The sequence below is a fragment of the Canis aureus genome, chromosome 32 (genome assembly GCF_053574225.1).
Source record: "Canis aureus isolate CA01 chromosome 32, VMU_Caureus_v.1.0, whole genome shotgun sequence".
NCBI lineage: Eukaryota > Metazoa > Chordata > Mammalia > Carnivora > Canidae > Canis > Canis aureus.
In genome coordinates, this window is record NC_135642.1 from 43709109 (window position 1) to 43725318 (window position 16210).

General features: G+C 38.6%; 1 protein-coding gene and 1 long non-coding RNA gene across 4 annotated transcripts in view; one reads left to right on the forward strand and one right to left on the reverse strand.

Annotated features, from left to right (window-relative positions):
- Window positions 1-16210, reverse strand: part of HMG20A (high mobility group 20A) — a 77561-nt gene that overhangs the window by 10281 nt on the left and 51070 nt on the right. For all 3 annotated transcript variants that reach the window (XM_077882029.1, XM_077882030.1, XM_077882028.1), the window contains exons 2-6: window positions 14232-14324; window positions 10040-10187; window positions 8238-8450; window positions 4874-5006; window positions 3986-4017 (exon numbers count right to left, since the gene is read on the reverse strand). In XM_077882029.1, the coding sequence (XP_077738155.1) occupies window positions 3986-4017; window positions 4874-5006; window positions 8238-8450; window positions 10040-10187; window positions 14232-14320 (615 nt within the window). In that variant the 5' untranslated portion in view covers window positions 14321-14324. The remainder of the gene's footprint in view (window positions 1-3985; window positions 4018-4873; window positions 5007-8237; window positions 8451-10039; window positions 10188-14231; window positions 14325-16210) is intronic.
- LOC144303587 (uncharacterized) overlaps window positions 848-16210 on the forward strand; it is a 41915-nt gene continuing 26552 nt past the window's right edge. Inside the window, exon 1 of the long non-coding RNA XR_013370610.1 lies at window positions 848-1045. This is a non-coding gene — a long non-coding RNA (uncharacterized LOC144303587). The remainder of the gene's footprint in view (window positions 1046-16210) is intronic.

Below are 16210 nucleotides of genomic sequence, written 5' to 3' on the forward strand. Positions count from 1 at the left end.
ACCAAGAGCCCTCTCCAAGGCCCCCGATTCTCCTCACACTGGTAATTCTTTTCTTCTCTTTGCCAGAGTGGCCCAAACCAAGCTAACTTACATAAGCGCAGAGCACAGCACCTTATAGGTGCATTAACACACTGCCCCTTGGTACAGATTCTTAGAGTGCAAAATAAGAAACACAAAAGCAATTAAATCAAACGGTTCAGTCTCTGAAAGTCAACAGAGATTCTACTTAACGGAAGAGTGGTAATAAAAACCATCAGCACTCTCCCATTACTGAGTACATTACTCGGCATGGAGAGGATCCTCCTGGGGGCTCAGATAGACTTAAGCTGTTCCAAGGATCGCTCAAGGGATTAAAATCATAAGGATTTCATTACCTCTTCAATGAAAGGGTCTAATTTGTTCAGGCTGAGTGTCATTTTGTCATTTCTCATAAATTAAAGGAGAAACAGAATTATTGTTTCTATCTTAGTCCTCACACGGGATGCAGACACTTTCTTGAGTGTAACACTAGTTGACCCCTGTGTCTTGTGGGCTGGCTTTTGATCTGAGAGGAGCAAAAATGCTCTTCACTTTGGTTTTTCATTCTATATATTGAGTGGAGGGTAAGAGAACAAAGGCTCTTTTCAACTGAATCTATTTTGCTATGATCTAGGTTCAGGGCCAGAATTTCATAGAATGTGACATGCTTCTCTGAAGTACACTTTACCTTAGGGAGCACTCTTAATACCATGTACTGGGCTGAGTGCCCCACTGCTATGCCAAACACGCCAGCAGCGTTCAGGTCAGAATTTCTCTAGCTCTGGCATGTGCATATCTGCCATGGTAACAATGTCTTAGGAATCCAAGTTCCAGTGAGGAATGTAATAGGTTTCTTTACTGTGTGCAAACGAAATAATTTGTCTTACCTGGCAAATTTGGTGATGTTCCCAGTAACCAGGCCCATTTACACTTTCAACACTAGTTTGTTTCATGTGGCCTGGTATGTGGGGCCGAGAACGCCAGCCTGGGGTACAGAGACCTTCACTTATACTCTGCCTCTGATTCAGTAAGTGGTTCTGGGGATGTTCTTTCCTGTCTTAGGCAAGTCACTTTTCTCACCGGTAAAATGGGGGGATGGGGGGCTGGTTGAGAGAGTTTCTGAAGTTCTTAGTATTTTTGAAATAAGCTGGAAGACTGTCCCACTACATTTACCATTTTACCCCTAATAGGATAAGTAAAGGGAAATGAGCATGTATTTAGAATCTATGATGTTTTAGGCACTTTGCAAGGTACTTGCTCTTTTATTAACTTACTCATAACTGCTCAAGCCATTTCACCCACCTCAAGGTGTCCCTCACAAAACCTGGGGCATCTTTAAGGCTTGATTTAGTTCCTCCTTTCCATGGGCTTCCTGGTGGCTCCTTTTCACTCACAGAGCTTTCTTATTTTTCAGAACCATTATGCTAAGAATTTATATAGAAGGAAATCACTGTGTAACTATGTTTAAGAACTCAAACTAGTTTTTTTTTTATTTCAATTGTTTTGAAAGTACCTAGTTTAGGAAGCATAATATTCAATAAAAAGTAAAAACTGATAAAGTGAAGGACATTATTTGGGTCAATAACCTTGCTAAGAGAACTTGATCTTGATGTAGGCATAGCAACAGACAGATTTCCAAAGCCTACTGTATACACAGTTGAGAAACTACTGCTGGCTCTCCATCTACTCTCCTTGTTTTCCTTTGATTTAACATAGGTCTAATCCTAAGACAGGGAAATCACATAGAGACTTATTCCTTTTCGTAAATCACAGAAATTCATACCATGCTAAATCATGTAAATAAAAATAAGATGCTTCATTTAATAAATAAAAAGCCTCATTTAATAAAAAGCTTCATTTCTCATAGCAGCAGCAGCAGCAGCTTCTGTGACTGAGTAAATGTACTAAATCTTTCTTGACTAAAACTATCAACCTTACTGAAGACAAAATGCCACATATAACTTGGCCAGCAAAATTTGTAGTGATGAAAGGAGTTAGCTGTTGACTAGAAAGTGTGAGATCTACTATTTTAGACTATTGTCCAAATTCTCTTTTGTAACCATTAAGGATAGAGAAATTATAAAGGATGCCTGATATGAGAAAAAAGAAGTATGGAAATCTCATGATATTGGTAGGAGGGCACAGACAAATAAAGGGAGAAATAAGTAATTATACAAATATCTGTCAATATGGAAATCTTGAAATACTATTCAATTAGAATTTTACATATAAAGTATACATACATTTCTTAAATTTAAAAAATCTTAATATTTCACCCTAATTAGAGCACAGAGATGTCATAGATCTAACATTACATAGAATCTATTTGAAGAATAAAATGCTTTTATTGTGCTTCTTCTAATTCATGGACTGTAATCAATCTATTTTGTGAATCTAAATGTTTTCTCTATGTTTTAAAGGTCACCAAAGCTAAATTACAGACTGAAGATAAATAATTATTTTGAAGAAATTATTTCTTAAAAAACTAAATGCACACAAAAGTAGATCAGAAAATTCTTTTTTGTAACTTTCCACTGTTATTTCAACAAATGGGTTTTGTGTAAAAATAAGTATTTATGGAAGACTTCCCAATGCAAGGGCATCATGCTAGGTGGTATGGGGCGGTTCAAGATGGAAACTATAATCCTTCAAAGAGATTATAATCCGAGAGTGTGAATGACGGAAGCACTTCAATAACCTCAACACCTTAGCTATATCAGCTAAGTATGTATGCGAAATATACAGAGTTGTTGAGGGTTAAAGGAAGCTGGAGGACACAGGAAAAGCTTGAAGGAGGAAATGGAACTTGCAACAGGGCTGGATGGACGGATAGAATTTTGTGAGGTGGAATGGGATGATAGGGGAGAGGTGGTGGAAAAAATGAATGAGAGTGTTTTTGTGAAAGAAAGAATATGAGTGCAAACATGAGGCAGAAATGGAGGGGGCATGTGGAAGGCAGCAGTAAAGGTTTTTAAGCACATAAGATATACGTGGGAAATGTGGGAGTTAAGGTGTTTGGAAAGGGAATCTGGACTCAACTACAGAAGACTCAGACTTCTCGGGATTTGGTATGCGATGAAAAGTCACTGAGCATTTTAAAGCATAGAATTACCAAAAATTTTATTTTCTTACAACCATATGTGAACCTTGGACTACATGTATACTTAAAGCTCTCTGCCGCAAAGCCAAGACACACAGGCCTAAATCCTATGGATGACAGGCTAAACCAAATGGAGGGGACAAGGCCAGGAAACGAGTAAATGCCAGTGAGCTAGGAACCAAGATACTGTCACTTGTGCTTGGCTGACACTGACACTGAATAGTTCATTTTATATTGGATTCCCTAAATCACAACTTTCTGAAAGTCAGAGTGATTATGACACACTATGACCAAGTTATGGCTTTCAGCTGGTCTTCATTTCTATACTTCACTCCAAATTCCAGCCATCTTTAGCATGTCAAGGCAATAAAATTCTTGAATCACAAAAAAGGACTGGAGCCCTATAGGGGCTATAGTTCAAGGACAGACTCATGATAAGTGTCTGTCATATAGTAAGAATCTTTGAGCAAAAAAAAAAAAAAAAAAAAAGAATCTTTGAGCAAAGGAACTCACCCCATCTAAATTATGGGATAGGAAATAGTCTGTCATTCATTAAAAAATGGTCCAATAATATGACAAACGGCAACACTATTCTATTTCTTTTTTAAATGAAAGAGCAAAAAATTTTTTTTAGATTTTATTTATTTGAGAGGAGAGAGAGAGAGAAAATGAATGGGGGAGGAGGTAGAGGGAGAAAGGGAGAAGCAGACTCCCTGCTGAGCAGGGAGCCTAAGTTGGGACTCAATACCAGGACCCGGAGATCATGATCTGAGCTGAAGGCAGATGCTTAACTCTTGGAGCCACCCAGGCACCCCTAGCAACATTATTCTACATAGATAAATGATACATAGACAGAAAGCTAATTACCTCATGATCATGAGTGGCCTGCCGGGCTGCATCTAAAAATATGAAGGAGTAAGAGAACATTAATTTGAAGAACAAAACAATAACAAAACCCAAGCAAATCAACTGTGCTACACTACAGTTAGTGTGACACAAGAGAAATAGCAGATGTAGATCCTACTTCTGAAGAGAGAAGAGTGGGAGAGCAGACAGGAGCACGCCACTGGCTGTTTGCACAACATTATAGTTTAGCAGGCGAGATGTCCGACTGTGGAGATGCAATGGCTAAGGCACGGCAGACTAGCTGTGGGTTGGGGCTGCTTTGTCAATGTCCCCTGAAGAAAGGGAACTTGAAGCAATACTTGAAGGGTGTGATGAACAATTTTAACAGAGGACCAAAGATCCACAGAGACTGAGGTCCTGTCTCTCTTGCTCACTGGGGCATCCTTAATGCCTGGGTGAAAACTTGATGTGTTCCAGGAGGTGCTCACTATGTACTGTTTGAGTACAGGAATACGTGAATGGATGGAAGAGAAGGATGTTCACTGTGGGCTGGTACAAATGGTGCATGAAGGTGTTTGAGAAAGGCAGGTATGTAGTTGAGTAGACAGACTTGTTTAGAGGCAGAGAAACGCCTAAACTGAGAATTAGAAGGAAAAAAAGCACAGGCAACTAAAAAGGGTCTTGGAACACAAGTCAAATTACTGATACTGGATATGGAAACCCAACTGAAATATTAAAATGAGCGCAATGTGATTTTAATAAACTTCCAAGGTGTTATTTGTAAGTGAATGTAGCATAATAGAGAAATGATGGAAACTTATCTTTTATATTTATCTCTCTAACAGTAGGCTTTGTGACACTCTATCATGCACAACAAACTACAAAAATGTGTTGTTCTGGTTCTGGTACCTTGCCTATGAGATTTTCCTTTCTGACGGTCCTGGGTTTTCCTGCTGAAGACCTTGTAGGCTTCAGTTTTCTGATACTGCTCCAGTTCCTTCATGTAACGCTCCTTATCTCGGTCAGCTTCATCAAGGTAGCGCTAGGAAAGAAATGTGCAATTATCTTCCAGAAACAGATGTTGTTTCGGTAAAATAGCAGTGAATTCCTTGAAGAAAATAGAGGACAATTAGAACGTGGGAAGAAAGTTTGTAAGGGAAGCTTTAAGGGAGAATCAAGAAATCATACGGATAGAATAAAATACAACCTCTCATTTGTAAAGAAAATAGGTGGTTGTGATTCTTTAGACTACTTATTGCCTTTTCTAACTTAATGAAGACAAGTTCTATTGAGATCATTCTCATAAAATATTCACAAGAAGGTATTACAGTTATTCCTCTAATCTGCACGTGGCCACTAGAGTCCTCAAGAGGACTGAAGACCATATAGGCACACTCAGTCTTCACAGGAGAAAGGATGGAATATTACTTTGTTTCTCTATCCCTAACCCACTGTAAGAGAATGATCTCATACATCAATTGGCCTTTTAAGAGCCAGAAGAGTAGAGCACTAAAGTCGAGAGGCATAAAGAACATAAAAAGGAATGACCTCATCCTATGGACCTAAAATGCACTACTATGAGAGAGCCTATATCTACACACTTTGTGCTATTAATTATTTAAACAAAGTCATTGATCTACCAGGATAATTTTGTTTACTGCCTTGTCCTTTTCATTCATCAACTCATTTAAGAAATACAGTATAAAAATAGTGCTTTTAAATGGACACAAACTAGAACCAGATACTATGTTAAAAACCTTGTCTTTCTCAAGAGCCAGACAAAAGGGACACCCAACTGGCCAAATCTGGGACAATTTAAGTACTCAAATACTAAAATAGAGTAATAAAATCATAAACCATTGGGAAAAAAGAAACTAATATGTTCATACCAACAATAAATAAGTAATAAATACATAAATTGGGGGGGGGAGGCCTTGGAGGAAAAAAGTGCTTAGATTAGAAGGCCAAGCACCAACTGGTAAATATGGAGGGAGGGCTGGAAGGGCCGGAGTTGGAACATTACCATTTTGCAACCCTCATGGTAAAAATTAGATCAAGCAAAAGTCATCCATTAGGATGCTCCATCTAAGGGGAAATCTGATATGGAACATACTTGCATGTTCTTAAAATGTTTCTCCACAGATTGCTTATTAATTATAAGGGAGAATTAAAAAAAAAAAACCTTATCAAGTTAGCAAAATTAACATTACCAAAGAGGAATAAAAGGACATTGTGCATCTGCACATGTGATACCTGGAGAAGGACACAACACTATATATGCAGTATTCTAAGAATGCATATCTCAATCTAATCACAAGGAAACATTAGACAAGTACAAAATGAGGAATGTTTGGTTAGAAGGAAACAAAAAGGAGGTGGATGAAGAGAGAGGGACTGCATTCTTAAAAAATACTGATGTCGTAAGAGACAAAGAAAGGCAGTGGAAATATTCCAGATTAAAGGAATCCAGAGATCTGACTACTAATTACTACAGTGTTAAAATAAAATCATTAGGTTGATGACGAAACTATAGTTGTGTAAGAGAATATGCCTATTTTTAGGAAATATACACTAAAAAAATTAGGGGTAAAGGACCATGAAGTATATAATTTACCCTCAAACGATTTCGAAAAAAAGTGTGTGTGTGAGAGAGCAAGCACATGAGTAGGAGTATGTAGGTACGTGTGTCAGTGAGAGAGCATGCGTGAGCATGAGTGCATATGCCAGTGAGAGAGCATGAGCATACATGCATGTGTGCGTCAGTGGGTGAGAGAGAGAGAGAGAGAGTGCATGCGTGTGAGCATGAGTGTATGCATCTGCACGTGCAGCTTGCCCAGGAGAGTGTGAGAGCATATATGAATGGGAGAAGTAGGGTAAAATGTGTTAATTATAGGTGAATATGGGTAAAGGCAAAGGATATTTGGGTGTTCTTTTTACTATTCTGTTTATAACTTTTTGTACATTGAAAAATTTTCAAAATAAAAAGTTAAAAGCAAAAACACAAAAACCCTTGCCCTACCTACCTAACAGCGGTTAGTTAACTCTGGAGAGGACTGCTGTTACTTTTGCTTTTTTTCTTTATGCACTTCTGCATTATCTAAAAAAATTTTAAACAATGAGCATGTACTAATTTTGAAATTAAGAAATTAAAAAGAAAAGAGTATGTAAAGCTCAGGATCCCTTTATACATTAGAGCTGAAATAATGGAACTATACGCACTGCTTTCTACTTGTTTGACACCACAAAGAGCTTCAAGTTGCAACTTAATATAATCTCCTTCAAATTTTCTGAATTCAGTTAATTCCCGAGAGTATTTTTCAATTTGGTTTTAGTCTGTTGGGAATCCTTTTTAAAGAGTCGGAGACATAAACGAGATATAGCTATCTTGTAGATGCTGCAAATTCTGGGAACTTTTAACCTCAAGCCACTCTCACAATCATTACAATTGCTTGGCTTTTGTGGCATTTCAACCAATTTGTGGCTATCTTGTCCTTAATTCCTCTCAACTGTAACAAATGGATTTGTTTCAGTTTGACAGTAGTGTTAGTTTCTGTCTTAGAAAAGAATTCAGATAGTTCTTGCTTTATTTTTCATAGGTTAGATTTGCCAGAACTCTAGTTAAAAAAATTTAAATAAAAATCTTACGTGAACAGGAGAATTTTATCAAATGACCTTTTCTCATTCAACTCATGACTTTTAATTTAATTTGGTGGAATAAATTATGTTGATATATTTTTTAATTTTGTAATATTGAATCAGTTTTTACAAAATTCTTATATGAGCACATATTCAAATAAAAGCGGAGCTGCTTTAGGTTGGGGGTGGGGGTGGGGGTGGCGCCTAGAGTCCCTCCTGTTTGTGTCCCTGCAGCAGATCCTGAAACAGTATAAAAACCAATGTGCTAGAGAAAAGAACTATGGTGAATTCTGCTATTCTGTTCTCCTGGGCCCCATGACAAAACTGAAGAACCAATCATTCATCCTCTTTGCTTTTCTGATAGAAGTATTTATTTATTTATTTATTTATTTATTTAATTTATTTATGATAGTCACACACACACACAGAGAGAGAGAGAGAGAAAGGCAGAGACACAGGCAGAGGCAGAAGCAGGCTCCATGCACCGGGAGCCCGACGTGGGACTTGACCCCGGGTCTCCAGGATCGCGCCCTGGGCCAAAGGCAGGCGCCAAACCGCTGCGCCACCCAGGGATCCCTAGAAGCTGTCTTTGAAGTAAAATCAAAACCAAGCAAAGATCAGGAATAGGAACAATTACCTGTTTTTCCTCAGGAGGCAGTTTACTCCATTCATTGCCTAACATCCTTGTGATTTCTGGAAATGGGACTTCTGGTCTCTTTGCTCGAAGCTGTTCTCGACGCTCGTTCATGAACCGAACATATCCTGTAAGGGGGGATTTGGGTGCGTTGCTGTCTCGAAGAGGTTTCTTCCTCTTTCTTCCTTTGGACCAACCTCCTCGCTTACTTCTTTGCTACAAGACAAAACAAAAAACCAAACACCAAATATAAAATATGGCCAAATAACAACAATAAAACAAACGAACTAAACAGGATACGAGTTGAATTTTCCTACTATTGAGGGACTGGATTTTCAAAGTTCTCCAAATCTGTCATAGGTATAAATGACTGCCATGCAGTCTTCAAGAAGGAATTCCAAATAGTTCACCTGCACACCCTTTTATGTACCACACTACAAACTGTTACATTAAGGGGCTAATCCTAATTGAGGAGAACAAGGGGTACCATGATCACTTAAGCTTTGGCCTTCATATGCACTTAACAAGTCCTGACTCCTGACAGGAGATATTCTAAATGAGAAATGCTGTGCATACATAGCACTGTGCCAGAGAAGCAGAATCTGTCACAGTAAATCAGAATAAGATGACATACGCACTGAGCAAACAAAGAGATTAGTTGTAGTACAGGGATTAAAAATCATTCATGAAGGATGTTTTTCATTGATACCATTCAAACACCAGTTCATTTCTTACAGCAGATAGCATATAGATTTTTATAAAGTCAGAGATCTTTATATGTTATTAGTTAAATCAAAAGATGAAATCACCTCAAAAAAGTTTAAAGAAAGGCCTGAGGTACTACTGATGTTTTACCACAACCCTTTCTCTCTGTCCCTTTTAATGAGATGCAAACTGCACCACACTTCTGTTTCATGATTTTACAAATACACACAACCTATCAGTTAATAGTGTTATGGATACAAGAATTCTTATTTCAGGGACGAGAAAGATAAGCAAAATGAGACAAAAACATCTAAATATTAATTACAGTACTGTACTCCTCAAAATATATATAAAATGGTGCAATAATTCATCATTGAGCAATTAGAGTATTTGGTATCAGCTTTTCCCCCCGTTTTTGTCTTGTAAACTTAGTAACATTAAAACTACTAAGGATTTTAAGATGTTTAAGAAGCTTCAAGCATTCATTATAATCTTTAAGGATGCTAACATGAAAAACATCAGCTCTTTCAAAATAAGAAAAAAGACAAAATTAACGGTGCTACTCTTTTATGGCTAAAAAAAAAAAGAGTGCCTTAAAACGTGGACAATATAATCAATCATTTGCAAGGAACACTGAAAGTTCAGAAAGGCCATGACTGCCTAGGGCCTAATGGACCTTGGGTGAATTAGGAAAGATGCTCTCTAGGGGAGGGTGAACATCTTGGGTAAATGGTGCGAGTCTTTTCAGTACATATGATTCCCTGCTGCAGGGCTTGGTGTGCAATGTGTGGCCTTGAACAAGTGCACAAGGCCTTGTCATTAATTACCTATTTAAGTCTTCATTCATTCAACAAGTATTTGTTGAACATCTAGTATGATGTAGGTGTAAATTTATTAAATAGGAGGGAAATAGAGTCTACTTGTCTCTAGGTCATTAAAACCGTTAGTATGGTTCTATGTGAAACCATTAATATAGTTCTATGAAGAAAATTCTGCAGAATGTAAGAAGGCCAGAGGATGAACACTTTGATAAAGTCCCTTGCTGACAGCTGATTTAGACATTTTAGAGACTGGTAACAGGAAGACCTGTTTCAGCTTACCTCATCTTCATGTCTCTGTTCAGGGCCTTCTGTTGTATTTGAAGCCTCATTCTGAAGCAACTGACCTTGGGAGAGATCCTCCACAAAATCTGGATTGTTGGTGGATGATGTGGCTCCACTGCTATATGGAACATCTGGGTGGGTTAACCTTAAAAATAATAGGCAGATGTGCCATCATTAAATTATCAACAGCATCAAAAATTCCTGTTTACCAAGATTCAAGACAAATTTCCCTGCCAGCAGAAGCAGAAGCCAGATTTAATTCCCCACCTCATTTGTGTAAATGTAAACAATGTCTCCAGAACAGTTAGAATTAAAAAAAAATAGTTTCAGGGCTTGATTGACCTAGATATCAAATAAGATAGGCTAAATAGTACCTCCTAAATTTGAAGACCTGAAGATTGTTGGCAATTTTAGGGAGTACACTTTTAGTGGAATTATGGGAATAAAAACCAGATTATAGTGGGCTGAGAAATGAATGAAAGCCGCTGCAGACTGTACTGGAAATGAAAGAAATTATACTTTTCTGACCCTTTCTAGAAAATATAATAGACGATTTTAAGCAGGAGTTTCCTACATTTTTGAGGTCTTTGAGGTCCTCTGAAAAAGGCTAAGAGATCTATGAACTCAATGCCAATCATGTTCTCTGAAAAGAGGTGACATAAGAGACCCAGTTTGATCTCGGGAGCTTTGCTTCCCAGATATTTCAATCATTTGGGATGTCTTTGGCAACTTGTTCTCTCACTGTCATTCTTGTTTCAACAGTGCTATCAATTTTTAAGTTACTAATTCTTGTACATTCCTTACTTCAGTAAAATAGGAGAATGAGGTTAGGGAAAATGTACTGATCCTACGAACCCTGACTGAAATGAACAGGAACCAGAGGGGAGTGGTCACAGGTGTCAAATGCCTTGGAAATGGCAAGTTGGATTAAGACGGGAGGGGAAAAAAAGGGCCTTTTGTTCTTATGAATTGGCACACCCTTCCACTTGTGCCATGGACTCCACAGTGTCTAGCCCACTCAAAAACAGGTTCTCAGAGACTCTGTCTTCTCTGGCATTACCAATTCTTCCCTGTCTATCGGATCAGCCTACTAGGCCTACTAATGTGGCATTTTTACTCTTGTCTTAAAACAAAACAAAATGAAACAAAAAGCACTCTCTTGATCCCACTTCATTTGTCTCCCTTCCTTTGTAGAATTATTTATACATACAGTCCCCCCAAGTTAGGATGGTATGATTTATGATTTTTCAACTTTATGATGGTGCAAAAGTGAAACACACTCAGTAGACACCACACTTGGATTTTTGAATCTGGATCTTTTCCTGGGCTTAGCGATTTGCAGTATGACACTCTCCCATGATGCTGGGCAGCAGCAGTGAGCCTCATGATCACCAGGAAAATAACAGATACCCTTATGACTATTCTGTACCCATACAACTATTGTTTTTTCACTTTCAGTACAATACTCAACAAATAACGAGATGTTCAACACTTTATTATACAATAGGTTTTGTGTTAGATGATTTCGCGCTAATGTGGCTACTCATCTGGTCTTTCAGGCAGATCTTACTTGATTTATCTTCAAAATACACGTAGAATTCTACATTTATCATCAAGCCCCATCCCATGATCTTTGCAACCCTCTCCACTGAGGCTTCGCCCCTACTACTCTACCAAAAATACTCTTGTCAAAGTCACTAGTGACGTTCTTTAAGTCATCATTTCTTGCTTGAATTATTTTAGGAGCTTAACTCATCTCCTTGCTTCAGCCACTGTTCCCTTTATTCTCAATATAACAGGCATGGGGATCCTATTAAAAAGTTAGATCATATCATTCTACTTGAAATCCTCCAATACTTTCCCACCTCACTTGGAGTGTGAGTTAAAGTGCTTACTCTGATCTCTAAGATCCTACACAATCTAGTCCCTTGTTATGGGCCTCACACCAGTGGCATTTTGTTTTTGTTTTTATTTTTTAATTTTTAATTTTTTTATAATAAATTTATTTTTTATTGGTGTTCAATTTGCCAACATACAGAATAACACCCAGTGCTCATCCCCTCAAGTGCCCCCCTCAGTGCCCGTCACCCATTCACCCCCACCCCCCGCCCTCCTCCCCTTCCACCACCCCTAGTTCGTTTCCCAGAGTTAGGAGTCTCTATGTTCTGTCTCCCTTTCTGATATTTCCTACACATTTCTTCTCCCTTCCCTTATATTCCCTTTCACTATTATTTATATTCCCCAAATGAATGAGAACATATAATGTTTGTCCTTCTCCGATTGACTTACTTCACTCAGCATAATACCCTCCAGTTCCATCCACGTTGAAGCAAATGGTACACCAGCAGCATTGATATCAGCTGGGAACTCACTAAAATGTAGAACCTCTGGCCCTCACTCAGACTTTCTGACTCAGAAAGTACTGATGTAGCTCTCTATTACCTTTCCCGTGGTATACTCTGCTCCAGCCACACTGGCCTCGTGGCTATTTCTAAAAGGTAGAAACACTCCGAACTCAGGGTAATTTTTACATTCACTCCTCCCTCTGCCTCAAATAATCTTCCCCAAAGAACTACACACTAGCTACCTTACTTCCTTCAGGTCTTTATTCAAGCCACTTTTATTTATTTATTTTACATTTAAAAAAATTTAAATTCAATTTGCCAACATACAGTATAACATCCAGTGCTCATCCATCCCATCAAGTGTCCTCCTCAGCGCCCATCACCCAGTTACCCCATCCCCCCTACCCACCTCCCCTTCCACAACCCTTTTGTTTGTTTCCCAGAGTTAGGAGTCTCTCATCGTTTGTCCCCCTCATTTTTCCCACTCAGTTCCCCTCCTTTCCCTTATAATCCCTTTCACTGTTTCTTATATTGCACGTATGAGTGAAACCTTATGATGATTGTCCTTCTCTGATTGACTTATTTCATTCAGCATCATACCCTCCAGTTCCATCCACGTCGAAACAAATGGTAGGTATTTGTCTCTTCAGATGGCTGAGTAACATTCCATTTTGTGTGTGTGTGTGTGTGTGTATCATATCTTCTTTATCCATTCATCTGTTGGAGGACATCATGCTCCTTCCACAGTTTTTCAAGTCACTTTCAAAGCCTTTCTGAGGCCATCGTATCTAAAACTATACCCCAAGGCCTTCCTATCCCTCTTCCCTGCTGTATTTGTTAATCCACGGTTCTTAACAACATAGTATGTATTTTACTTATTTATCCTGCTTATTGCCTGGTGTCCCCAGTAGAATTTAAACTCTGCGGGGCTGGTATTTTATCTGTTTTATTCATTTCTTAGTACCCAGGATCTAGAACAGTGTATGGCATACAGGAAACACTCAGAAAAGTTTTCTTGAATGAATTGGATTTAGCACCTAGGCAGCTTTTAGAAAAGTCTTGGAGAGCTGTTTTATCTGAATAATAATGTCGGAAGGCAGGTATTAATGAGAAAAGAAATAAATCTGAAGGAAGGAAACAGAATTACAAAGTGTAGTCTATATTTAAAGAGCTCTATAGAATATTAAAATACTTCATCATAGGGATTAGCTAGCACTTCAATCTATTAGTGAATACATTTCTTCCATGGCAAATAACTTCTAAATAGAAAAGATAAAAATTCAAGTGGAACAGAGATTTTCAAGGGAAGAGGGACTATTGCTTTTAGCCCTTTTTTATATCACTTTACATATCTGTCCACAAATACCAAAGAAAGGAGGTGGAGGCAGAAAAGGAACAGAAGTTAGTCAGAGCTCCAGGCATCTTGAATAAAAGAGCCATATTAAACAAATCTGATCTAAAAAAAAAAATCTGACCTTTGGGGAAAAAATTATTTCAGTATCTGTGGGAACTCAAAAAGAAAATGAACTTGATTTTCAGAGCTAGCCCTGTGGCAGGTATGTGTTTAATTGTGACTATGTAATTCTCCTAACCGGGAGGAACCGACGATGCTTCCCAGGTCCACATACTGTTGCTCCAGTTCACAGGAACCAGAGCACCACAAATGATAGGTGAATGCAGATCACAAAGCAGCTTACAATGGCTCTTGCTCTCTTTGTAAAGCATAACAAACATACCTTCTATTTTTATGGTATAAAAAGGTCTCTTTAGCACCTCACACATTGTCAGAGGCTGTGTTGTGAAGCCTAGGCAGACAGGCCCAGTGTCCCGAAGCAGCTGCTTACCCAGTTGCAGCCAGATCATTACTCTCCTTGGAGCCATCTTCATCTGCAAAAAGGGGTGGCAGGGTGGAGCTAGTCATCAAGGTTTCCATCTCTCTAAAAGGAAGAGGGAATAAGAAAATAATGATAATGTCTTAATTACTTCCAGTTGAAGTTCCATTAATTTAAGAGCCAGCCTTCCTTAAATTTATTACCTCAGCAGCAGAATTGAAAATGACCTAAATATTTATTTTCTTGACTTGGACATATCGATTTAAATTCTGGTTACTGGGTTCTTGACTTTGTTCTTACTGACGGACCAGACTAAAAACAGTCAGATTTTTATAAATGGGACCCAGTTTGGAAATTCTTTTTTGTTCATTCAGAATATCTTCAAAAGCATTCTTCATTTTCTGTAAAAATCGTTAAGTAGCATTGTAACCCTGAACAAGTTTTCAATGTCTTTGAGATACAGTCTCACCAGCTTAAACACAGTCAAAATTGCTGACTTGACCCACAGGGTTATTGTGAGGATTAAGCTGAAAGAGCTTCATAAACAGAGAAAGGCTAAGATCGTAAGTGCTTTGGGTATTATTAAAGCAAGGTATTGTTATTATAGCATTATCGGGTCTCTGTCCCAGATGAATCATCCTTAGATTAAATGGTAACAAACTGAGCCCTCCAAAAGGAAATAATGCACAGGAAGTGGAGGCTGGAAGGCATACTGATGTGGTGCAGAGTTAAAGAAACCACATTTCCAGGTCAGAAATATGCTTTTCATCCCCATGATGACCAACGGAAATAGCATGCACCTGGGTGCAGGAAACAACTGAGCTTAATTGAAGGAAACCAAATAAATCACAAGAACTTGAGGTTATCAGACTGAAAGGATAAAAGGACAAAGTGACAAAGAGAGTAATTTCATTTAGCACATCACTACAGAGAAAGATTTTTCCCTTTCAAGGCTTACCACGAAGGGCTTCACCCCACAGAGCTAAAAGCAGCAGCCTCCCATTCATCATTTAAGTGATATTCAAACAAAACATTCAATAGTGACCCCAAATAGTAGCCACTTCAGGGGAACTGTAAACCACTCAAGAGAAAGAGGGCCTCAATCAAACAGGGAGAATTGAGAAGCAAATTATGAGAATTCACTCAGGAGCTGCCTCAGCAGTTATTTCAGGGGCTGCTGCTAAGGAGACCTAGGAAACAGCAATGAAGGGGAAGGCACAGCAGCCCAGGATTCATCCCACAGAGGAGGAGACACCAAGCAGGTGCACATGACTCTGACACCAAATTCTACATGTGTAGTAGAGTCATTTACTTCCAAATTTTTACTTATTTTCTTGTTTTCCCCTCTAAATTTGTTGGTTAGCAGACTAAGTTTCATACACAGCTTAATGTGAAAACAACGCATCTCTGTATGTCTCTTACCCATTGCGGTGGGTAGAGCGTGGAAAGTAGACAGGAATTTTAGGCTCAATCAAAAGTTTATTCCACGTGCAGAGATGCTTGCTAACCCTTCTCAATCCCTTCAAGACATGGGGGCTTCTGAGGGGGCTCTTCACCTTACCCTGATACTCACCTAACCAAAACAAAACAAAACAACAAACAAACAAACCTCTAATCAATTAGATGTTATCCAGCCTAACTGTAAATCATGAGCAAACATTCAAACTGCCAGATATTTACTCCCAAACTTTATAAGGAAGGACTCTGGCTTCTTTCTAAAAGTCTCCCTAAACCTACAAGGCCTTTCAAGAACTTTAAGATTCAGCATCTGAAGCTCCTTGCATCCCTTACATCTCAAAGGCAGGGGGTGAATGAAGTGTCTTGGGATTCACGATGCCAATATGCCCCTTTTAGGGTGCTGCCCAGTTATCTGTAGTCATTGCTGAGATACTGGGAGGAAGCTGGACAGCACAACCTTAGCAACATATAAACAGATCATATAAACAAAGGAAGTTGAGAGAACACAAATTTCTTGCTTTTTTCCCCTTAAG